The sequence below is a fragment of the Pelmatolapia mariae genome, linkage group LG20, assembly GCF_036321145.2.
Source record: "Pelmatolapia mariae isolate MD_Pm_ZW linkage group LG20, Pm_UMD_F_2, whole genome shotgun sequence".
Classification (NCBI taxonomy): Eukaryota; Metazoa; Chordata; class Actinopteri; order Cichliformes; family Cichlidae; genus Pelmatolapia; species Pelmatolapia mariae.
The window spans coordinates 22,057,439-22,081,364 of NC_086244.1; the positions used below are offsets into that span (position 1 = coordinate 22,057,439).

General features: G+C 39.6%; 2 protein-coding genes across 3 annotated transcripts; one reads left to right on the forward strand and one right to left on the reverse strand.

The window, feature by feature from the left end:
• The first annotated feature begins 452 nt into the window (after positions 1–452).
• LOC134618636 (RNA-binding protein 39-like) lies at positions 453–8,286 on the forward strand. Of its 2 annotated transcripts, none has more exons than XM_063464115.1 (15): positions 453–664; positions 1,195–1,252; positions 2,816–2,865; positions 2,970–3,161; positions 3,391–3,444; positions 4,082–4,199; positions 4,285–4,437; positions 4,768–4,905; positions 4,994–5,059; positions 5,139–5,343; positions 6,282–6,368; positions 6,452–6,548; positions 7,275–7,380; positions 7,513–7,591; positions 7,748–8,286. In XM_063464115.1, exons 2-15 carry the CDS (start codon positions 1,202–1,204, stop codon positions 7,846–7,848), a joined length of 1,497 nt encoding a protein of 498 aa, XP_063320185.1. In that variant the 5' UTR covers positions 453–664; positions 1,195–1,201; the 3' UTR covers positions 7,849–8,286. The 2 variants fall into 2 exon arrangements, with proteins under 2 accessions (XP_063320185.1, XP_063320186.1); XM_063464116.1 differs by having other exon boundaries at positions 470–524.
• A 3,259-nt stretch (positions 8,287–11,545) lies between these two features.
• Positions 11,546–23,498, reverse strand: LOC134618753 (embryonic polyadenylate-binding protein-like). Its single transcript, XM_063464305.1, has 15 exons — positions 23,306–23,498; positions 22,116–22,309; positions 21,859–21,974; positions 20,201–20,340; positions 20,012–20,106; positions 18,017–18,154; positions 16,731–16,826; positions 15,847–16,107; positions 15,541–15,628; positions 15,068–15,187; positions 14,847–14,983; positions 14,317–14,425; positions 14,066–14,196; positions 11,971–12,046; positions 11,546–11,651 (listed from the first exon to the last, which is right to left on the reverse strand). The coding sequence occupies exons 1-14, from the start codon at positions 23,496–23,498 to the stop codon at positions 11,984–11,986; spliced, it is 1,881 nt and encodes a 626-aa protein (XP_063320375.1). The 3' UTR covers positions 11,546–11,651; positions 11,971–11,983.
• Between the last annotated feature and the right edge of the window lie 428 nt (positions 23,499–23,926).

Consider the following 23,926-nt stretch of genomic DNA (forward strand, 5'->3'; position numbering starts at 1 on the left):
GCCTAAAAACATACAAGATAATAAATATAGTAGCCTAAAATGAATAGAGTTTAAAAGGAGTGGGATGATATGAAGATGTGAGCTTAACCATATTATGAAGAAGAAGATTTTAAAGTCGGTATTTTACAAAGTTGACAATGTTTTGTTTTAATCCTACTGACTTAGAATAAACCTGAGATAGTGACAGAGTAAATGTCTTTCTAAACTCACCAAACGTCTTGGGATAATTAATACTTAACTTTTCTGACATCTAGGCCTTCAATGTTTAACTCTCTAAATAGATATGTGCATATAATACATAACTAATCACATTTCTATAAATTATTGACTGCACCGATACAATGCTACTCAGAATTCACAAAGAAGCGGTTAAAGGGCCTCTCGGTTCCAGTAGGTGGCAGCAGCGCAGCACCAAACGTCACCGCTGCAGTAAATGCCCATAGCAGAGGAAGAACACGAAGAAGAAGGAAGGAGAGCGGCGAGGTACCAGGCCACGACCTGCAACGGGGACTTCCTAAAACGAGGTTATATAACTTCCGAAATTGTGACTTCATCTTGGCTTTGTGTAATCTACAAAGAGAGAGGCGTCGAGGAGGATTCTCTACAGCAGAACGTTTTCCGTGATATTTTCACTTTGGCACAACATTTCCTTCAATTTTACACGGTAACGTCAATGTTGGCTAATGAAGCTCGCTCGCTATCGCGGAAGCGCCGTTAGCTTTGTAGCCGTATTAGAACCTAAGCGCCTCTTTTTGTTTTCCGCCATAAATATTATCTGGAATCGTGTAAAACACGTTAAAATGGTGGTTGGTTGATTATAGGTTTGCATATCTACAAGCCTGCTATTATTCACATTATCAAAATGGTCAGCATAAATTCAGTGCGGGCCTTTTGAAAGCACGGTCGTGGTGGCTAGTTAGCATTAGCTACGTTTCGAGGTACACGCGTGCGCTACGTTAAGATTTTAGAAAGATTTGTTGTTCTTCGAGTACAATTAAATATGTTTTTCTTATATTGTCAGTATCAATCGATCATGTAACGGATTGTATGTTGAGTACGTGATACTAATAAGAAAATCTAGGACTCATCGTTACCACGCCGTGTATATTTGTAGCGTTTACTCTGGGTATTACAGTTTCTCGTGCGCAAACGGATCACTGACTTGTTTTTCTTCCTTTTTCTTTCTTATTGCAGGATCAATATGGCTGATGACTTTGACGTTGAGGCCATGCTGGAGGCTCCATACAGAAAGGTGGGTTTAAAAGTTGGAGAAGTGAGGCCTGTGTTGCTGTTAGGCCTTTTTATTTTTAGACCTTTTATATTTGCTACTGTGACAAAGTTAACTTGAATGTTGTGTGGTGTGAATGAGTATTTAAGACGCAATACAGAATTATAAATAAATCCACATCTATCTCTCTTTATAGACTTCCCTAATGATATCTCACCTCTACTCCCATGAATTCATCTTTGATTCCACTGTGAACTGTGAAAAAAAGGAAGGTAGTTATTGCGCATATACTGATGTACTGTGGTTCACTTTAGGACTAAAAGAGATTCAACCCAGAACATCCAATCCCTATTCGGTTGCTACAAGGTGAATGCCAATGGTTGATAAGCCCATCTTTACTTGTCCAGCAAAGGAGGCAGTATTCAGATTTACAATCTGTATGTTGTCGCTGTTTATGAATGTGCAGGGTTTTTTCGATAAGAGCCTTTTAAATGGAAAACTGTTGTGTATTGTTAAAAATCTCCTCAGTGTGTGTGTGTGATTTCAACATTATTTTTCTGTTATATAGCATTAACAAGTCTAGTCTTTAGCAAGAATCAGTATATAAAGTTGTGCTAAAGTATAATTTCCTCACGCAGTTGTATTTGTATGTAGTTGTGTCTGTGTCAATCTGTGAGTGGCGTAATTCCTGAAGTTATAATGCAGCAAAATTCTTGAAAATCCAGCGATTGCATTTTTGTCATAGTTCCACAGCAGAATTATCGGTGAAAAGTTATTTTTCTCTCGCTGGTAAATATGAATACTGCCTCTTTGCCTTAGCCAACTGTAATGTGAATCAGCATCTTGATTTTTGCATGCTACAGAACACCACAGATATTGATATATTTCTAGAATAACTGTAAAATAGCTACATCTGCCTTTTATTGTATGATAAAATGATTTACTTTCAGTAGTTAATAATTCCTTAAGTCAAAAGGTTGTAAGTATTACTGTAAACTAAAGATGATGGTAGTGTAACACGTGGATGAATTAATCTTTATTTATTTATTTGCTTGGGCGTCAATATTACTAAGAAGTGTGAATCCCTGTTTGCTTCAGGGCAAGATGTGTGACAGAGGTGGCATCGAGCTCTTACAGTCCAAGAACGAAAATGGGTGAAGATCTCTGGACTGACACCAACCACACAGGATCTCTTTTAGTGGCCATGGGCCATGCGTGGTCACATGTTTAGGCACAAATAGTGGCATTGGTACGACCTATTAGAAGGGTATTGGTGGAGATGACCTGACTATTGTCAGCTTCCTGAACTGAGCTAATATGTTGGAAACTCTCCCTTATCTTTGCTTTGTTGCATTAACTTTTGAGCAGCTTAGTAAAAGAGAGGGGAAAAAAAACAAAGGATGGAGTGGGATGGGAAGCTATTGGGGTGGTGGAAGGACACTGTCCAGACATGACTGTAGGAAGTTTGTATTTTTATTAATTGAATATATTCTGCATTTTCTCTTGTCCCACCCCATCCCCTTTACCTTGACGACATGAAATGTTTCATCTACGTCCTCATGATGTTCTTCTATCGACCTTGCTTAGGATGAGAACAAGTCCTCTCATGCAAATGGACACGATGACCAGAGCAAAAAGTAAGTTTTGGTTATCCATCATGTTACCCTAAATAGTGCTTAATCAGACAAAGTTCTGCTTTAAAGTGTGTGTACAACAACAGAACTGTTGTAATGCTTTACAGGAAAAGGAGGAGTCGGAGCCGGAGCCCGGGCTCCAAGAAGAAGAGGAGCAGAAGCAAAAGCAAAGACAGAAAGAAGAGTAAGAAGAGGAGCAAGAGCCGGGAAAGAAAAAGAAGCCGCAGCAGAGAGCGCCATCGCAGCCGCTCCCGAAGCAAAGATCGAGCTGGGCGGTACAGAGCACGCAGGAGTCCGATGTATGTGACCTTTTACGCTTGCTAGTCAGAAAAATATTACATTAACTTTATTGGGTACTGAAATTGTATGTTTTTTAGGTCTTTTTAATGTTGTTGTACTTAATTTATATTGTGTAATTTTAAGCTGGCTGCCTGTTTGTGTGAAAAGAACATGACCCCCCCCCCCCCCCCCCCCCCCCCCCCCCCCCCCCCCCAAATGTAAAAATAATAATTCTTATTTGTTTTTTAGTCGCAAACGTTCCAGAAGTCGGAGCCCCTTCAAAAAAGAAAAGAGCCCCATTAGGTAAGATAAAACAGTCACGTGAGTGGTTTTTATGCATGCACACATCTTCTGATTTTTCGTAGGCCTTGACTCACCAAACATTTGAAAATTCAAAATACTGTTACACTCGGCTAGAAAGACATGCAGGGCATACAAGCAAAGGAGCAGGTAGCACAGTGCTGCAAATGCATCTTCCTTAACGACAGGCTTTGAATAGTCAAAGACAGACCGTTAAAAAACACCAAAAAGAACACTTATGAGGTCCTTCAGTGACTTACATTAGTATAAGTATTGTCTGTCGGCTCTTCAGTTGCCTACCTTGACAGACCTAGCAAGCAAAGCTGCCATACCTCTCAAGTTAAACCTTACCTGTCCCTGAGTGTTTGAGTTAAAAAATAAATAAATAAATAAATCCTCCCAGTTCAGCCTCAGTTTCCCACATCAGCAGCAGCAATATTAGTGGCCAGAAGTGGTCATCTTTACAGTCTGTCATCTCGAGGGGTGCCAGAACAAAGAAAACATGCGTTCTCCAAATCTTCTGGTTATGGTTTTTGTTTTAGGTTTCTATACTATCACAGCTTTAAAGTTTTAAAATATTTTTAAGCATTTGTTATTGGTTTGTGATTAACATTTGTTTTTTTGTCTTTTTCCTCCTAAGGGCACCAATTGACAATCTAACACCAGAGGAGAGAGATGCCCGCACTGTTTTCTGTATGCAGCTTGCTGCAAGAATCAGAGCTCGGGACCTGGAGGATTTCTTCTCAGCCGTTGGAAAAGTCAGTTGACTTTCAGTTTGTGTAAATTCCGAATGAATGTCATCCAGGAATTGGCTCTGAAAATGTGACTGTTCTCTTTCTATAGGTTAGAGATGTGAGAATAATCTCTGACAGAAACTCCAGGAGATCGAAGGGGATTGCATACATAGAGTTTGTGGAGTCCTCCTCTGTACCTCTGGCAATTGGATTGACTGGCCAGAGGCTTTTAGGAGTGCCCATCATCGTCCAGGCATCTCAGGTCAGTGTTGTTTCTTTTAGTGGACTTGAATATAGAACAAGTGGATTAGTTCTGCTCACTTTGACCGGACATATTAATAGTTAGCTGCCATGTTGCGAACTCCATACCAAGAACTTCGGGAAAAAAAACACAAAACATAATTTTTATCAATTTAAAAAAACAGACCAGAAAATGAAAAATAACTTAAAATATTAACAGAACTTAAGTAATTCAGATTGCATTAAAGCAAATGCTGATTCTGCATTAAGGTCCTTTATCATTTTGACATTACTTAATGTAATTACACAAAAATTCCTGAATTAATCATGTCATCTCTATTTCTAATTACAGGCAGAGAAAAATAGAGCAGCAGCTGCTGCCAATAATCTGCAGAAGGGCAGTTCGGGTCCGATGCGCCTGTATGTGGGCTCACTGCACTTCAACATTACTGAAGAAATGCTTCGAGGGATTTTTGAGCCCTTTGGAAAGGTCAGGAGAACTCTGCAAAGATTAATTTGTTTTAATGTATGTAAGTGAATGTAGTATAATCATCTGTACGTGTGTTTCTTCTTCATAGATAGAAGGAATCCAGCTTATGATGGACAGTGAGACTGGCCGATCCAAAGGATATGGCTTCATATCGGTAAACAAAGCCTTTGTATGTCTTTGGTAGCTTTTTGTTTGCTGCTGGGTTCACTTTGTAACCTTTTAACTTTCTGAAGTTTGCAGATGCGGAATGTGCAAAAAAGGCATTGGAGCAGCTGAATGGCTTTGAGCTAGCCGGACGGCCAATGAAGGTGGGGCATGTTACAGAGCGCTCAGACTCTTCAACAGCCAGCTCGTTCCTGGATAATGACGAACTAGAGAGGACTGGTATTGACCTAGGGACTACGGGGCGTCTACAGCTGATGGCTCGACTAGCAGAAGGTTTGTAATGGCACTTGGCAGGCATATCCATTCCTGGAAAATTCCTGGTCATAATAAAAGAGGAAGGAACAGCTTATTAGCAAAGTGATAAGTCAAACCACAGGCATACATGTAATATGTGACAGTGTTAGGGTCATTTATTATACTGGAATGAGCCAGAATGAGTGGTTAAGTATTTTTACTTTACAGTGACCTAATTTTGGTTTTTCAAACACAATTTTTAGAAATGTAATACTCCAAAATAACATTAATCCTATCACTGTATTACCATAAGGACAGAAAGCAGGGGGCACTAGTAGACAATTTTAGGTGGGAGCTTTAGCCTCCTCATCTTCTTTGTTCTTTGCCTTTTTTTTCTCTACTACCTCATTGTTAAACTACTGTAAAACTACATTTATTTAAACATTATTAAATATATTTTAATGTCCTGCCTTGATTCCACAGTGTTTGCTTTCCAGAAACTTTCACACTGAGAAGTCCAATTTATTTTTTTTAACACGTGAATTATGGTGTGCCATAACTCGCACCATAACTGGAACCAATTTTCACTGCAAAGTTCTATGTAACCTGACATGCACCTCCCAAGAAATGTAACTACCTGTTAGGTCTGCCCATACCACGATGACTTGAATGGCATGGTGCAGGGATAAAAGGAGTTTCCAGTTACGATATGAGTTAGGATGTAGATTTCCTACAGACGTGTAACTCGAGCTTTAAGCCTAGAAAGACAAGATCAAACTTGAGTCATCACATGGCTGTGAAACCTGTTTTTGTTTGTTTTTCCCCCACCAACTACATGTCTTTGGCAGAGGGAAATGACCATGTGAATGAAAGTGATTGTTTCTCTGTCCTCATCAGGCCACACTACGTGTCATACTTCTGCTGCCTTTAAGTGTCTAAAATTAACCCTATGCAAAACAACTTCTTTCTCTCAACAGGGACTGGTCTGAAGATCCCACCTGCTGCTCAGCAGGCTCTACAGATGACTGGCTCCATACCCTTTGGGGGCATTGGCGCTCCAGCAGGTGAGCCTAGATGATGGAAGATATTTAGTATTTGATATGTTTTCTTGCCACAGGTTTAGTGACAACTTTTCTTTTTCTTCCAGCTGTTCCAACTCCAGCTCCAAGCCAAGCTTTGAACCTCCCATCTCAGCCACTGGCCACACACTGCCTTCAGCTGTCCAACCTGTTCAACCCACAAGCGTAAGGACATTATCCTTCAAATAAGTTCACTTTAAGTTTGTCTTAAGCCCTTGCATCCCTGGACTGAGAGCAAAGCATATTGTCAGATGGCTTTTTCAAGTTTTCACTATCAAAGAAGAATCTGACTGTATTAAATGAGGCATTTAATGTAATTCATTTGTGTTGCAACCAATTTAGTAGAGATCTGAGTTTTTAACATCAGTGTCCAGTGATTCTTATGTTGTCAATCCTTTAATTCATAATTTTTTTTTAAATTTTTCTCTACTCTCAACACTTTCGTGTATTCAAAATGCTTCTCTCTTATCCGTAGAACTTTATTTATTTATTTTATTTTATTTTTTTAATTTGCAAACTTTCTGTTTAAAAGTTTGAGACAGAAAATATACACAAGGCAAGTGCTGAACCGAAAACAAGCCAACAACGAAAGAATAAACTGGTCACACGCTCGAGCTCTGCAGTGTGCGAGCTGACAAGTCTGTGGTCTCAGTTCCTCCTGTCAGTGAAGAAATCTCTTTTGAAATGACTTAACAGAAAAGTAATGGGGCAAAATCCAACTGTGGATTATTTGTCAGGCTAATTCTGAATTTTGTCCCCATCTGAAAGTACAAAAGATGTGCATTCAGCTGGTTTTAAAATTTGAAACTCTATTTAAAAGTTCAAATTCAAACTTTTTGAGTCAAGCGGAACATTTTACTGGATTTCTAATATTGCTGATTATTTTTGCAGGGAAAATGATCCCAGCTGGGCAGCTGAAATCCAAGATGATGTGATTGAGGAATGCAACAAACACGGTGGAATCGTTCACATTTATGTCGACAAGAACTCTCCTCAAGTAAGTCGAAGATTAAAACGAGATAAATGAGTTTTAACATCACTGAGCTTGTTTTGCAACTTTTTTTTTTTTTTTTTTTTTTTTTTTTGAAATGCACAAGCAGTAAAGTTGATATCTCTCTTGCTCACATAGGGTAATGTGTATGTGAAGTGTCCCTCGATACCAGCAGCCATGGCGACTGTAAATGCACTTCATGGACGCTGGTTTGCAGGTATGCAGCACTGCTGAAGCTGGCAGCTATTAACTAGTTTTTAAGCTGCAAATTTCTTAGTTCTAATTCAAGGAAGTAAAATTAATTTTTTTTCTTTTTTAAAGATTCTCGATCAAACTGTAGGTTCTAATGTTTACATTTGTCTTTCTTTCACAGGTAAAATGATAACAGCTGCCTATGTTCCTTTACCAACCTACCACAACCTTTTCCCTGATTCAGTAACAGCAAAGCAGCTTCTAATGCCGTCACGCCGATAGTCAGAGACAAGCTTCTGAAGTCTGTAAATACATTTGTTTGCATTCATGAAAATGTCATTGAAACATTTGCATTGAAATTAGTTGGCTGTGTGTAATAAAAGTGGCCTCAAGTTCACGTTCACCATTTTGGGGGAATTTTTTTTCTTTTTCTTTTTGTTTAGTTGCTTTTCAAATTTTTTGTGGGCTTGTGTTGTAAACCACCACTGAGAAGTAATCTGCAGATATCTATTGGTCTACATGTTTTTAAATATTACTGTCATATCTGCTTGTTTAAATTCAGAACTTTTAGATTTCAAATAAAAGTGCAGAGTTAGAAAAAAAAGTGTTGGGATGATAGGCCTTAAATGCCAAAAGTACATCGACAATAATCCTTTGTAACTTTATACAGCCATAATTTCATTTTTGTATGAAGGCTCCCAATAAACTTGGCAAATTTGATGGTTCATTTTCTTTTTGTTACCATTTTGGGGAGTTTTCAATGCCAGGTTAATGCCTCTGTGATTAAAGTCCTAATTACAGTATTGGACCAATGTTTTTACTCATTCCCTGCTATATACATTTCCCAAAAACCCACACATGGATGATTGTCTTTAGACAAGGCTCTCTACCACCTAAACAAAGTTAAACATACCTAGGGAATTCCCCCTTGGATGGGCAATCGGAAAAACGGTCACGTGAAGTTGGGTTAATTTAGCAAGTTGATAACCAGTGTGTGATATTAGCAGTATCGAATCTAAAAGGAGTGTTTCACAGGTCATATGATGATTCTTCCACAGAAAATGATCCATATGACTGCCACCTACTCCGAGAGACATCAGATAATGGTAAAATGGTGATTAAAAATCTATAAAGAACAGAAAAATGCAACACTGTTGCAAATAAGACAAACTCCTGTCTTCCTTCACCCCCTCCAACAATGACAGGTAGCTCCCCTGGGGTTTCTTCCTGTTATAAGGGAGGTTTTTTCTTCTTCCCACTGTGGCCAGGTTCCTTCTCATAGGGGGTTGTTTGATTGTTCGGTACGCTGTGCCCTACGTTCACACTGCAGGTCTTAATGCTCAATTCCGATTTTTTTGTCTGCTTATTCACACTACAAATAAAATGCGACAGCAAACGCGCTCCAGTGTGAACCCTCAAAGCGGCCCGCATGCGCAAAAGAAGACGTCACACACAACGCGCTCTGTTTAGACCCAGAGCAAACAATATTGTTTGACTGATGCCCTTAATATAAAGACTTCGGACTTTACTTTTCCCAATTTTTGCTTCAAGTTATTTTGTTATTTACATAATAATGTAAATAACCTAATAATTATCCTTATTGCTGTTTTAGAGAGGAGCGGTGCTTCAAAGGATAGTTGCAGATTTCTGTCAGAATCTGCAGATTACACAGTACAAATAAAATGTTCACGTTTCTCCAACGTTGTCTTCCCAACAGTTTCACTAACATCTACACTGGATGGCCAGGAAGCGTTCTCGGGCGCTTCTCCAGAGCTGATAATTGGCGTCTGTCTTGTGTCAGTGACGTAAAAGACGGATTTAATGCGACCTGACCATTCAAACAGCAGTCGCTTAATAAAACATCGGATATGTATCGGATTCAGTACCACATACGAAAGTGACCCAGATCGGATTTGAAAATATCGGATTTGAGCCGTTCACACTGTCATACCATGATCGGATATGGGTCGCATAGGGTCAAAAAAATCGGATTTGATGCGCTTTCGCCTGCAGTGTGAACGTAGCCTAACTTTAAACTGGATCCATTTAAACATGAAATCCTACTGTCCCACAGCCTAATAAAGTAGACGATCTTCAGATCAATTCTCTGAAGATTAAAGTAAAATTAATTTGATTTAACAGCTAACCTACAATTCCATTGATGTAAAGAGAATCAACCATAGAAAAATTTTATACATTTTCAAAATTAACAAATGAATACACGCGCATTCCCGTGACAGTTCCCGTATAGTTTGAGCTTCATTCAGTGGTTTTAGTTAGGCACATATAATAATCTGTGAAAATGCGGATTCAGCTGATTTTAAACCGAACCTCTGAACACAACCTACTCCCGACAGTTCCAGGTTTTTTTTTAAACCGGAGAGTCTGTGCTGTTCAAGTGTTCAAGAGTAAAGGTTAGTCTATGTACAAATTTGTCAGCAACTACACAATACTTGTTTGCCGATAAAAGAAACTAACGAATAAAACAACACAGTTGCGTCTACGAATCAGTACTTATTACTGATTATCAAGGAAACGCAAAGACTTTTGACGTAACTGTAAAACCTTAGTCCCTCCTACTCTCCCTGTAGAGGCCCTTCCAGAATCTTCCAGAAATGGTGACGCTATTTTCCGGAGCCTTGATTGGTCAGTAGGCGGTGATTTCATACCTGTTACCAAGAGCCCTCGAGTTATATCCATGACTCTGTTGTTACCGTTACCATGGCGCGGTAACCCGGTAAGAACACATCCCACTACGTTAAACTCCGGGTTAACGTCAACGTTACCTGGATAGGACAAAATGCGGCTTAGTAGTAAAGGCCTCCAGTGAAATATACAATAGTAATTCTGAACTCTAAATTATGTAAAGCTACGCGAGCAGAATCCCAAAATGAAAACTTTGCACCTAGCTAAACACGTAAACAATATGTTTTGGACTTTCATATATTTTGTCCATGTTACTCTTTGGGCCATATATGGCCAGTCAAACCGTAAGTGGGATGGACCACAAAATATTGCCTTCAAGGCACTCTTTATTGTAGTGTAAATAAGTTCAATTATTTAACAGAGTACACAAAATTACAGAAAAAGCCCGTTACTCAGACCTGGTCCCAGAAGTAAAAAAAATAAATAAACTTACTCACACCACCAATTTAATACTAAAAATTACACACAAAAAAATGTGATGCAAACATTTAGGACTGAAATTTATGTATTCCCCAGCCATATATTTGACACACCTTGCCCAAGATCAAGATCATATTTAATGATACATAAATATTTAGTTTTATTTAGCCTCACCCTAGTTTTGCCATTTGCTTACTTCACTATTGCTGTGTATGTTTGCCAACCTTGTGACACATACCACACCTTTTGCTTTCAATGGTGCTTTAATGAATCCAATGCTTCTTCGGGTATGCTACAACAGGAAAGCTTCCTCTTTCTAGCAACAGATGAGATTTATGATGCAGCACCCACACAGGAAGTCATACTTCCCATTTTCCTACCAAAATATGTAGAAATGAGCAGTGAGTCAAGAATTTCGCGCACCATTGTATTTACCAACAGGTTATATGTCATTCGGTGGTATTCTGCACTCTCGCCAGTAGTCTCAGGACCTGTCCACTTCACATCGCAAGAGCTTTTTTCATCCATAGGTCCATCAAGTCGCTGAATGTTATTGACTTCCTGGGTTCTCTGGTCGTCACATCACTGCTAGTCGCTTCCTCTGTGGATGCAGCTTAATTCTTAAGAAATGTTACCTTGTAAACTGCTCTGCTACTTCTACAGAGCAGGCCGCTTGTGCAGCGTGCAGGACTGTGTTCAAGGCAGGGGAAAGGTGCTCAGTACACTTTTAAAACCCATTGTAATAATTATACACTCTTTCTCAAAATGACAAATGACACAACACAGATTTAATGCATATATTGGAAACTTTATCATCTAACAAAAGTATTGCAACAACAAAACAGCTTCATCTTCTGTCTCTTCACATCATTGGTTTAATCTTCATAGAACTTTTTCCTTCCTTTTCCCCAAAGTGTGCTCATTTTATAATTTCCCCTCCTCCAGAGAATTGTTGATATCTGCAAAAAAAATGCGAGTAAGACAATTTCTCCTCTAGTTCATTCTCACTAAAACACAGCCTCTGACATTTCTTTCACAAACTTTACTTGAGAAATTCTGTAAACTGAAGCAGGCATTTGTATCACTTCGGATCAAGGAATTTAGCATAGGTTTGTATCGTCAAACAACACCTACAATTTATGGCAGGTTCATTTCTGAAAAGCAGCATCAACTGATTGATTTATACTGTCACTGAAGAGAGCTACTTGCTAGTGTAAACCTGAACGCTGTATGTTGTAAATATAATGGTGCAGAGAAACAAAAGACGTCGTTGCTGACCTTTAAGGCCTCTTCACTGCTTAGGAGAATGTTCCTTCGCCTGGTGAGCCTGCAAGACTGCAATCGCCTCATCCACCTGACCCAAACAGTGGAAAGATTTAAAAAGGGGAAAAAAAACAAACTGAAACAACTGACCTCTGATAAATGTCAGGCAACAGCCAGAAAAGTGTTATATTAGGACAAAGACTGGAAATGCAAAAATGTCTTGCTTGGCAGTCTTCTTTATGCGATAAAAATCAATTTACCATAACTTGAAGGCTTACCAAGCATCGACCTTCTCTCCAATAAATACATAAAAATCCAAAAAGAGGAGAAAATTACAAATCAGACTCAGACCTATCTAATTTACCCAACTGGATGATGTAGTGACATTCCAGATGACTGAGGAAGCTATCCGGTCTTTAAGTCTGATGTCATGAGTCGTGTCTGGGCCCAAACTCCGCTGCAGGTCCCAAAGTCAAACGATCACTGTGGCATCACTGAGAGTTAAAAAACTGTCTAAATTCTTTCGTCTGTAATAAAATGATCAGTGTTGCTGCTCTACCAGATGTAACAATTACGTTTAACATCCATGAAAACAGAATTTATTAAATTTAACGGAGTTAGAAGTTAGCAGGGAGTTAGCTTGCTAGTTTCCGTCTGAATATAATATACCATGTTCTGACTGAGAGACTTCTGAGACTAATTAAAACGTACAGCTTTGCTATCACTTCCGACATAAATGAAGACAGGAAAGTAAACAGCAGTGACATTTGTAGGGTTGCTGAAGTTTGGCTAGCTGGTATATAATGATGTGCTAAGTGATCGCTAGTGACACAGCTATGTTAGCATATTATAAACACTGAAGCTGGAGGATGAATGCTAACTTTTTTCTACTCTGTAAAAGTTAATGTGAGGGTTCCCGATTGTTAGGGACAAATGCAATCGCATGGCAGGATGCTGTAAATGGACCAAACTTCAGCCAGGAGAACAACTGAGATAATCCATTCACAATATGACGTTAGTCACTAATATACTGCTGTATGGGCTGAGCTGTAGTTACATTGTAAGCTTTTAAAAACTGAGCTTTAAAATGAACAGCGGTATTAAAAACTGAGAGAGGCAGACAGTGATCACTTACTGTTTTTAGGGGGGGTTTGAGATTAAATAGAACAAGATACAAAGCATTAAAACATGTTAAATGCAGGGTAGTTTGGGTCCGGAAGCAGGATTCACCATGTCATCACTTAAAGACCAGATTGGGTCATTTTTCCCCCCTAGTAAAATAATCGCTGGACAGCAGTAGCCTCATTGACAGGTTCAAGAAACCAATATGAGATAATCTGAGCTTTGTGACATGACACATTAATCTGCTGGAACCAGCCATCAGAAGATATGTACACTATGGTCACTTAGGTAGGCATTTTTTTAAACCATACTCAGTTGGTATTAAGGGACCAAACGTTTGCCAAGGATATATCCCACACACCATTTCACCAGCACCAGGAGCCTGAACTGCTGATATAAGGCACAATGGTCAAATGCTTTCAAGTTGTTGATACCAAATTCTGATACCTATATGCATTAGGCTGACTGACTGTGACCAACTGATTAGATATTTGTTTAACAACTAAATTGTACCTAATAAAGTGGCCAGAGAATATTCTGAGATCAAACTGGACCATGTGTGGCACATTAACTAAAATAAATCTTTTTCCTATAACATGAGGAAGGATGAAGATGTGGAGCTAAACAAGTAGACCTTGACTTCCCTTTTGCTCAAACTACTTCAAAGGGAATAATGACAGCGATGGGCAAACAGAATTCAAAAGTATTTAAAAAAATATTTCAGCATGGGCTGTCAAAAAGACGAAAAGGAAGAAATGCTTCTCCCACTTGAGGTTTAGACGTTAAACCGAAGGTTTACAGGTATGACTCCGACATCCTGCCGCTACCAATGTGCAAATGCTGTCACTAGAACAAACCAGCACCACCTATTTTCGAGCTATTTTGGTTTCACTGTTGTACAGGGGAAGGAAGTTGTGGCTTATCATCCATCTTTATATACAGTCTACAGTGCAGACCAGCTCACAGAAAAACATGAACATTAATGTACCTTAGCGTGCAGGGACTCGGGCGACTCCAGCATATGCAGCAGCTCTGAGTTGTCGATCTCCAGCAACATCCCAGTGATTTTACCAGCCAGGTTTGGATGCAGAGCGTGAATCAGTGGGTACAGTCGCTCCCCTGTGTGTCACAGCAGAGACAATGGAATGAAGACAAATATACACAAGCTGTTTCAATCTGCATAGCAGAAAAAAAACAAACAAAAAAAAAAAAAACAGGCAGAACTGAGTGATGACAGACCAAGGAGCTGCTTCTGATCCATTGGTGGGGCTGCAGCTAGCACTGAGGCGGTAAGCGGCTCTGGGCCTTGAATGTGTACTGGTGGCTCCATCACCGGCGCAGCAACAACCTGAAGACATCCAGATGCCAATCGCCTAAATTTTGTGTCTTAAACATATTATAGCTGTAAACACCACCCACGCAGATATCCACACCCACTCACAGAACAAAACAATCCCACAGATGTCTAGCATTTTCAGCTTGTATTATCACTGGTTAACTCATGTCAAAATGAAGTAGAAGAAGGGTTGTTTTCCTTAGCTGCCTTTTACATTTTCCAATGACTATTAATGCACATTTGTTAAGTGAATCTAAGCCTATATTCAGCAACAATCTAAAATAAGGTTGCCATTTAACTTCAACCTAAGTAACTAACTACACTGCAAGTCACTGTGCACCCTCAGTGCTCCAACTTGCTGTCTGGGTTTCACACATTTTTCTTGGTCCTCGCTAAGTATTAAAAATAGAAATGATCACAGTGCGCAAACTACCTGTAGTCTAGGCATGGGTGCAGGCACAGTAACAACCTGCTGAGGGTTCCTCACTGCTGACGCATACTTGTACTGGCTGCTTCTGGCCACATTGGCAATGTCAGTGCGCCCTCCTACAGTCTGGGTTCCAATGTCATCTAAAGAGACAGTCAGCACCATCCACGTGAATGGGACATTTCAGAAGGAGACAGGTTGTCTGCTGCCATAGTTCAGGAGCTCACTTGTCTTTTGTGTGGAGGTTACGATGCGTGGCGCCTGGGTGGAAGCCTGTCTGACTGTAGCGATGGGGCTCGATCCACGTCGGGGGACAGAGCCAGAAACCAGCTGGGTGGTGTAGGGGCCTAAACATGTAGAGAACAGTTATATCATACAGTACTGTGCAAAACTCTTGAGTCACCATTAGCTGCCTTTTGGTCTTTGTTCTGTTCCCTGTCAAGATGATCCCACACTGCTTCAATAATGTTGAGGTCCGGGCTCTGAGGATGCCAGTCTGACTGGTATTGTTCCACTGTGTGTTTTTCTATCCAGGTATGCTTTTACTGCACTGCCAGTGTGTTTTGGGATCATTGTCAAGCTGAAAAATTAATCCTTGAGGAACTACTCCTCGCTACAACTTTTACAGATCAACACGTTTTTTTGTTTGTTTATTTATTTATTTTAAATCTCTACACAAGTGTAACAGATATTCCCTCACCCTGTGGTCTTGGTGGCTGTCCTGTCCAGCGAGGGACTGGTCTCACACTGCTGACAGCAGTGTGGTTGTAAAAGGAGCGCGTGGGAGGCTGCAGATATAATGCAAATATTAGCACTGGTGCAACTTCAAAATGTCAGAACGTTGGGAGCTGATGCAAATTTGCCCAGACTTAAACAACTGATAAAGTCTGCCCAGACTTTATCAGTTGTTCTTTTTTTTTTTTTTTCTAACATTTTGATGACACATTTTGCTGCGTTAATAAAATGGCCTATTTTGTTCCCAACGTCACCGTTTAAAGAGCCCTACCTGTGGTAATGTGACATAATATCCAGACTGATGGTATGAGTCAATTAGCGGGCTGGCCATGGTTCTCAGAGTAGCAAGTCTTTGCATGTACTTATTTGTTAGAATTGCTTTACGCTCCTCTCTCCGCTGAGCCAGAGCCACATACAGTGGCTTGGTTGCAACAATTCTCCCATTCATTTCAGTCACTGCTTTTGTTGCCTCCTCAGGGGAAGAGAAACAGACAAAACCAAAGCCTTTGCTTTGGGAGCCATCTGTCATCACCTACAGGAAACAAAACGTTCACAGTCAGAAATCTTTAAGGTTCCTAACACTAAAGCACTAAAGAAAACAAAAAGGTCAAACCAGACACATTATATAAAGAAGCTTTAACGGCACTCAATACATCCTGTATGGGGAGGGGATAAACCCCCCCTCCTCAACAAGACAATTTAAAGTCCACATTCAGAAACACCCTTTTCACATATGTCTTTAGGAATACCTACATCTCAACAACTTGATATCACTATAAAAACCTAGGGATTGAACCACCAATACTCGAGTTAATGAATAACCCGCTTTACCTCCTGAGCCACAGTGCTTTCATGAGATGAACAGAAATGAATTCATGTCAGCAATCTGCATAAATCCATTATTGAAATGTTGTAAAGCACCTTTGTGGAAAATAATTTTACAAACATTATTTTGGCACAAAACTTTCTTACTGCTAACACAGAAGAGCATCGCAGCTACTGTGAACACACCACCAAGTTCAAAAATCATTCCCTCGCCATCAAAGCTATTAGATTTTAACAGGAACTTTCCAGAAGGAAAAAAGGTTTGGGCATTCATGGATTTGTGTACAAAGAACTTCATTACTTTAGTGGGACATTATCCTGTTACCTCACCTTTGCACTGGTGATGGTGCCATAAGGAGCAAACTCCTTCCGAAGTCTCTCATCGTCGATGCTGTCGTCCAAGTTCTTCACATACAGATTCACCCCCTGGAATTAAAGAGTTAAGTTCCTGTCTTCTCAAGCTCAACAATGTAAAAACACAAACCTAAAAGATGATCAAAATACCATTTTACAGTTTTGAGTAAGATGCTTTGTTCAGCCTTTCCATCAACACTAAAATGGCCATACATTCAATGGATCAACGTCACAAGTTAAAGCCTATCAGGCTAAAAACATTTCAAAGGAATTTCCTTCTCACACATGAAATTCAATCAGCTCTGAAATTCTTTCTTTGTAGGCTAAATGCTGCTAAGCTATTTCATCATGCTTCCAGTTATTCAGTTATCTAGTTAAGCACTCCTTCATAGCTGGATGACACATTCCCATCTGACTTTAAGAGAAAGCACTACCCAAAATTGTTAGATTGCTTTAGATTCCGTTTTGTTGCTATTACAAACTTGATTATTTATAAAACAATGCCTGTGTTTTCTAGTTGGGATGGCCCAATGGACAGGTCTGCTTCCTATCCAGTTCATGACACGCATAAATCAATCTAACAAAAGAGTATTTCTGATTCTTTTAACCATTTGGCAATGTCAGCAAAAGAATAAAACACCAAATACTCAATACTGAAAAACAATGGTGGAAAAAACACCATAACTTGAGCTTCATGCTGAACAGCCACATATACCGTTTGGATAAATGACAACTTTTCTACTTTCATTTGGAATGATTTTCAAGACAATGTTTGACTTTACTATGAGAACATCAAGACTGTGTAAATTAATATCAGATAATGTACTATTTAGGAATGCAAGGAGGAGACTGAGTCTTCCCACAGGTGACTCCTGAAAAGCCAAGTTAGGACTCCTCCTTACATTCCTAGATAGTTGTAATCTCTAAAGTTAACTTTCAGATGACTTGGTGTTTGTTTCCAGATGAGCTAGAGACCAGGGAGATCTGTATGTCTCTACTTAGACTGCTACCCTGATGACCTAGGCCCAGGTAAGCAGGAGAAAATGAATGGATTACAAGCACCACTAAGCCTTTAAAATATTCAATAAATATTGTACTATAATCACCTAATAATTAATTCAAAATGATCAACAGTAAGAACCATTAAGTAGTATTCATATTATGGTTTCATGCAAAAAACAAAAAACAAAAAAAAAAAAAAAAAAAAAAAAAAACCCCACAAACAAACAAACAAACAAACAAACAAAAATAACCAGCAGCACCTGATAGCGCTGGATGCGGTCCTGTTTGATTTGGTCAAACTTGCGTTTGAGCTCTCCCTGGCGCTCAAGACGCTTCTGAGCCCGCCCTACATAGAGGATTTTCCCATTGATCTCCTTTCCATTCATTTCATTAACAGCCTGGGAAAAAAATAAATAGCATAGGGATCACAAACATACAGTGTTACGTACAGTGTAAGTGCAACTGTAAAGTATTCAAAGTGCTTCACTTGTTCAACATTTTGTTATTTCAAAACCGATTCAATTCATTTTTCATGAAATTTCGTGAAATTCCTTGCATGATCGCCTGTCAAATCTTTCTACACCGTGACTTGGGTCCACCTCTAGTAAATTCAGTTGACTGGACATGATTTGGAAAGGCACGTGTCAGACCACAAGCCAAGCCGTGAAGTCCAAGGAATTTTCTGTAGACCTCTAAGACAGGATTGCAACGAGGCACAGGTCTGGGGGAATGGTACAAAAAATATTCTGCAGCATTAAACGTCTCCAATGAGCACAGTGGCCTCAATCATCCGTAAACGGAATAAGTTTAGACCCACCAGGACCCTTCATAGAGCTGTTGGTCAATCTTAGGGCCTTAGTCAGAGAGGTGACCAAGAGCCTGATAGTCACTATGGGGCTCCAACGTTGTGGGTTGAGGAGAACCTTCCAGAAGGAAAACTATTTCTGCAGCCGTTGACAATCAGGCCTGTGTGGCAGAATGTCTATATGGAAGCTACTCCTCAGTAAAAGGCACATGACAGCCTGCCTGGTGTCTGCCAAAAGGTCTGAGACCAATGTTCTCTGGTCTGATGAACCAAAGATCGAACTTTCTGGCCTGAATGCCGAGCATCATGTCTGGAGAAAACCAAGTACCGCTCTTCACCTGCTATGGGGATGGTTTTCAACAACAGGAACAATACGACTAGATGCCAGATCCCTGATGACGACCTGCTTCACAGCACTCTGGACCTCGGACTGGGGTAAAGGTTCATCCTCTAATAGCACCACAACCCTAAGCCCACAGTCAACGTAACAAAAAGTGGCTTCAGTATTACTTAGTGACCGTCCTTGACTGACCCAGCCGTAGCCCAGACTTTAACTTGATTTAACATCTCTGGAGAGATCTGAAAATGACTGTGCACTGATGCTCTCCATCGAACATGATGGAGCTTGAAAGGTTCTGCAAAGAAGAATGGGAGAAACTACCCCAAAATAGTGTTTATATAGCGCTTTTCTAGGCACCCAAAGCGCTTTACAATTCCACTATTCACGCTCACATTCACACACTGGTGCAGGCAAATCACGGTTGTAGTCACAGCTGCCCTGGGGCAGACTGACAGAAGCGAGGCTGCCATATCGCGCCATCGGCCCCTCTGGCCAACACCAGTAGGCGGTAGGGTAAAGTGGGTAAAGTGTCTTGCCCAAGGACACAACGACCAGGACAGAGAGCTGGGGGATCGAACCGGCAACCTTCCGGTTACAGATGAGCTTCCCAACCCCCTGAACCACAGTCGTCCGTTGAAAAGTTCTTATTGTCCAAAAATAGGTGTGCCAAGACTGCAGCATACTCAGAAAGACCTGAGGCTGCAATTGCTACCTAAGGTGCTTCAACAAAGTAATGAGCAAAGGCTTTTAATATTTATGTACTTATATTTTTTCTTGTTTTTAATAAATTTGAAAGAACTAAACTTTTTTGCAAAACAAGGAATAAGGCTATAAAATGACAAAAATGTGGATCAAGTGAATACATTTCAGAAGCAATGTACCTTTTCAAGAGAAATTCAAAAACTATGATACTCAAAGAATTTAAGGTTATGCATTTTTTACCAACATTATATTTTCCAATTCAAAAAAGGCCACCCTTTACTAGCTACTTAACTCAAACACTCCTGAACAGGATTCATTCAAGGTGTACAGTGACTGCATTATGATCCATGTGATCTTTTGTTGGGAGAAGTAAGATCTGTGTGCACACAGAAACTTGGTCCACACTACCTTCTGGGCATCTTCATGATGAGCATAGTTTACAAATCCAAATCCTCTTGAACGGCCTTTCTCATCCTTCATGACCCGTACACTGAGAGTTCTCCCTGAGACCAAAACCAGACCACGAGATGCAAAGTGATCAAAACTGAGCTAAAGGAACAAAAAATAAAATAAAAGCTCACAATATTTTTATCTTACCAAATGCAGAGAAAACTTCCTTTAGTTTCTCATCAGTGAAGTCTTCACCAAAATTCTTGATGTAGACATTGGTGAACTTCATAGCCTTACTGCCAAACTCCACCTCTCTTTCCTTGCGTGACTTAAAGTGGCCAACAAATCTGTAGATGTCATTGAAAGTGTTAACCAGAGAGACAGCATTTCGAGGAACAAATAAAAGGAAATTAATTACAGTATGTTAAATTATCTTTGGCTACAAGACAAATGATTAGGACAGATCAAGAACATCGCAAACAAACAGCTTTGTTTGTTTGTGATGAATACTGTTACCTGCTTAGCCCTAAAATAATTTTATAATACAGATAAAGACAACAAACCTAGACAGATATCCTACCTATTCACTGACCTAAGAAGATACAACTGACACTTTTCTCCCAGGAAACGGGCCTTTGAGCTGACAATGCCATATTCCAACCGTTTACCTGCCTTTTGACTGAGCAAACAAAAACAAAACAACAACACATGGAAAAATCATCTGCAAAACATGTGGAGTCTTCAGTAGTATTTAACAATTTAAATAGTTAAAATATATTTAAAAATCACCCACAACATTAAAACCATCTGATTAATATTGTGTATGTCACCTTTATGCTGCCAAAACAACTGGCCCATTGGGACATAATCATGAGACCTATCCCTGAGTGTGTCTTCCATATAAGGAGCCAAGTTTGCCACAGATTGTGGGTGCTCAATTGAACTGAGACGTAGGAAGTTTGAGGAACGCCGATTTGTCCTCCGGGTCACTGAGTGCCACTTCAGGTGTTTGGCAGTTTACATGGAGCCTTAGATCAGAATGAATAGGAATGCTCCATATAAAAAGACCTCGAGCCAAATAAACAGGCTTAAATGATCTGAAAAATATTTTTATATATTGCAGTAGTGGTTTAAAGGTAAGAACAAAATAAAAAATAAAAATCACCAACCATTGCAGGCTACACAAAAACACGAAGAGCTGATGACAGTTAAAGTTTGATCTGTAGCATAGCACACAGAAACAAATGTCTGGTGTCAATGTGAAATGTCACATCGCCTCGTCTACTGAAAATGACTTGCTTTTTCCCCACCAAGTAATGTGAACACCCACATTTAAAAACGTTAGGAGCAACACATAATTACAGCAACTACTGGGGCCTGTTTTATGAAGGAAATTCAATATACTCTGGAATTGTAAAACTCGTCTCCAGAGAGCCGTTTGGCCATCAGGCACTGGTTTTGTACATGTTAATCTTTTTTGCTGAACAGAAAGTCACGGAAAAGCCACAAAGGATAGCCACAGAGGATTGTAAATGTGTGAATTAGTCATCGTTTTTACAGATGTCACACAGTTCTGATTAAATCCACTGGCGCATGTAAACGTCAGATTATATTAAATCATGTATAATGTAAAACAGCTCATTTCAGCCTTAAACTGAAATGAGTTCAAAATGAACAAAAAAAAAAAAAAAAAGGAAAAGAAAAAAGTGAGCACATAACCGCAGATAATTTGACGTATCAGTGGTTTAATGTTGTGGCTGATCCTTGTACATATTCTGCTCTAATCTTTGCCTGAGCTTATTTTTGTAGGTTTACCACTGACTGGAAACAACAGTGGTAAACAATTGAATATTTAGTTCACTCACACTTTCCTATCATTCAGTAGCATCCCATTCATTGTTTCAATGGCCCGGTTTGCAGCCTCTTGAGTCTCAAAATGAACAAATCCATAGCCTTTGGATCCTTTTTCATCACAAACAACCTACAAGACAAACATAACCGGTGCAAATTACAAAACTTTTGTTGTATCAGTAACCATCAACTTAAAAAAAAAAAAAAAGAAAAAAAGTAGACACTCCACAAACAGCTGCTTCAGCTCTGAGAGACGGCCCAGGTCACTTACCTTACAGGACAAAATATTTCCAAAGGCTGAGAAGGTGTCATACAGTGCTTTGTTGTCAATAGACTCATCCATGTTCTTGATAAAGATGTTACCCACACCAGATTTCCTGAGTCCTGGGTCGCGTTGAGACCACATTATTCTGATTGGCCGACCTTTGATGACATCGTAGTTCATCGTATCCAGGGCACACTCCGCTAAAACAAAGCAGAAAAATTAAAAGAAATTAATTACAAAAATTTTATGTAATATAATATATATTGTATACAGTCCCCTGTCTTGTTAGGTACACCAGTTCAACTGCTCCTTGGCTAATTGAGTATTTGCCTCAATCACATGGCAGAAACTCAGTGCAGTGAGGCATGTAGACATGGGCAAGATGTCCTGCCGAAGTTCAAACTGAGCATCAGAATGTGAAACAAATGTGATTTAAGTAACTTTGAATGTGGTAGAGTCGGCAGTCAGGCTGGTCTGAGTATTTCAGAAAACTGGTGTTCTGCTGGAATTTCCCCACACAGTCATCTCTAACCATCCAGTTAGCAACAGCTGGCCAAAAACACCATGTTAACTAGGGGCCTCTCCTGTCAACCAAGAGCAGAAAACTGAGGCTACAAATCACACAGGCTCACCAACACTGAACAACAGAAGACTGCGTGCTCTGATGAGCCTTGACTTCTGCTACGACAGATTGTAATGTCAGAATTTGGAATGAACAACATTAAAATCCATCCTGCCACAAGGAGTGGCGTATGTACCTAATAAAGTGGAGCATATATTCACTATATTTCCATTGCATGTGTCACTATGGAGAATTAAGCTTATGCTCTAATTTAAGTTGTAAATTCATTCCACTCTGCAGTACTTTAGGTTTAAAATGTGGTTAATAATTTAAGTTTACTCAATCATGATATTTTTCCTGACTTCTTTCAGGGAAAGTTATGAAATTTTAGACATTTCTTTGATTTTGCTGCCATGTTATAGACTAACATTTCATCACAAATCCCCCAATTATCATGAATTTGCTGATCGTTTTTAAGGTGTAGTGTCCTTCCCACTTTTAAATTCAGCACCGAAGACAGTGATCTTTAGAATCACCTTAAAAGTTTGCTCTCATTAGACTGAAACAAGTCTTAACATTTTATAGCATTCACTGAGCAGCAAATGGTCACAAATCAACCACACTGGTACTGTACCATCAGCAGGTTGCTGGAAGTTTACGTAGGCATATCCCAGAGATCTGCGGGTGATGATGTCCCGGCACACACGGATCGACATGATTGGCCCAGCGGGAGAAAACTTCTGGTAAAGCATTGCCTCTGTGACATCAGGGTGCAGGTCCCCAACATACAGAGAAGCAAGAGGATATGCTGGTCCACTGCTGTTCATTTTGGGTAATAGCTGCTTGGAGAAAAACAGTTATGAGTGATTTAGACTTGTTTTTGTTTTGTTTCTTTTCTTGTTATAGTCATTTCTAATGTGCCAGTAAAATTAGATGCGCTTCATTGTACTGATCTGTATTGGCAGACATGTTTTTCTTTGTTAATACATCACATTTGAGAAGTTCTTATTTAGTACTCAAAAGTAGAAGAAATTATGTTAAATGTGTTATGTTATTAAATCAATACCTTTAACTGTGTTTTATCTGATTTCTATGAGATTTAGTGTCAAAGAAATTAATTTTAATGTGTTTTCAATGTCATCTACATGTGTTCAAACCATTTATTTCAAACAGGGGTGGAACGAATAACAAAAACAGATCTGCATGATGCAGTTTAACAGTGTCACAAACTACACAGCCTCCAAAATGTCAACAC

Coding starts and splice junctions, on each gene's coding strand:
- LOC134618636 (XM_063464115.1), top strand. CDS start 1,202: ATGGCTGATGACTTTGACGTTGAGGCCATGCTGGAGGCTCCATACAGA. Junction 1,253..2,815: donor TGGAGGCTCCATACAGAAAG/GTGGGTTTAAAA, acceptor GACCTTGCTTAG/GATGAGAACAAGTCCTCTCA. Junction 3,445..4,081: donor AAAGAAAAGAGCCCCATTAG/GTAAGATAAAAC, acceptor TTTCCTCCTAAG/GGCACCAATTGACAATCTAA.
- LOC134618753 (XM_063464305.1), bottom strand. CDS start 23,498: ATGAACAGCAGTGGACCAGCATATCCTCTTGCTTCTCTGTATGTTGGG. Junction 20,107..20,200: donor GGAAGTTTTCTCTGCATTTG/GTAAGATAAAAA, acceptor TTTTGGTCTCAG/GGAGAACTCTCAGTGTACGG. Junction 14,197..14,316: donor GGATCAGAAGCAGCTCCTTG/GTCTGTCATCAC, acceptor TGTGACACACAG/GGGAGCGACTGTACCCACTG.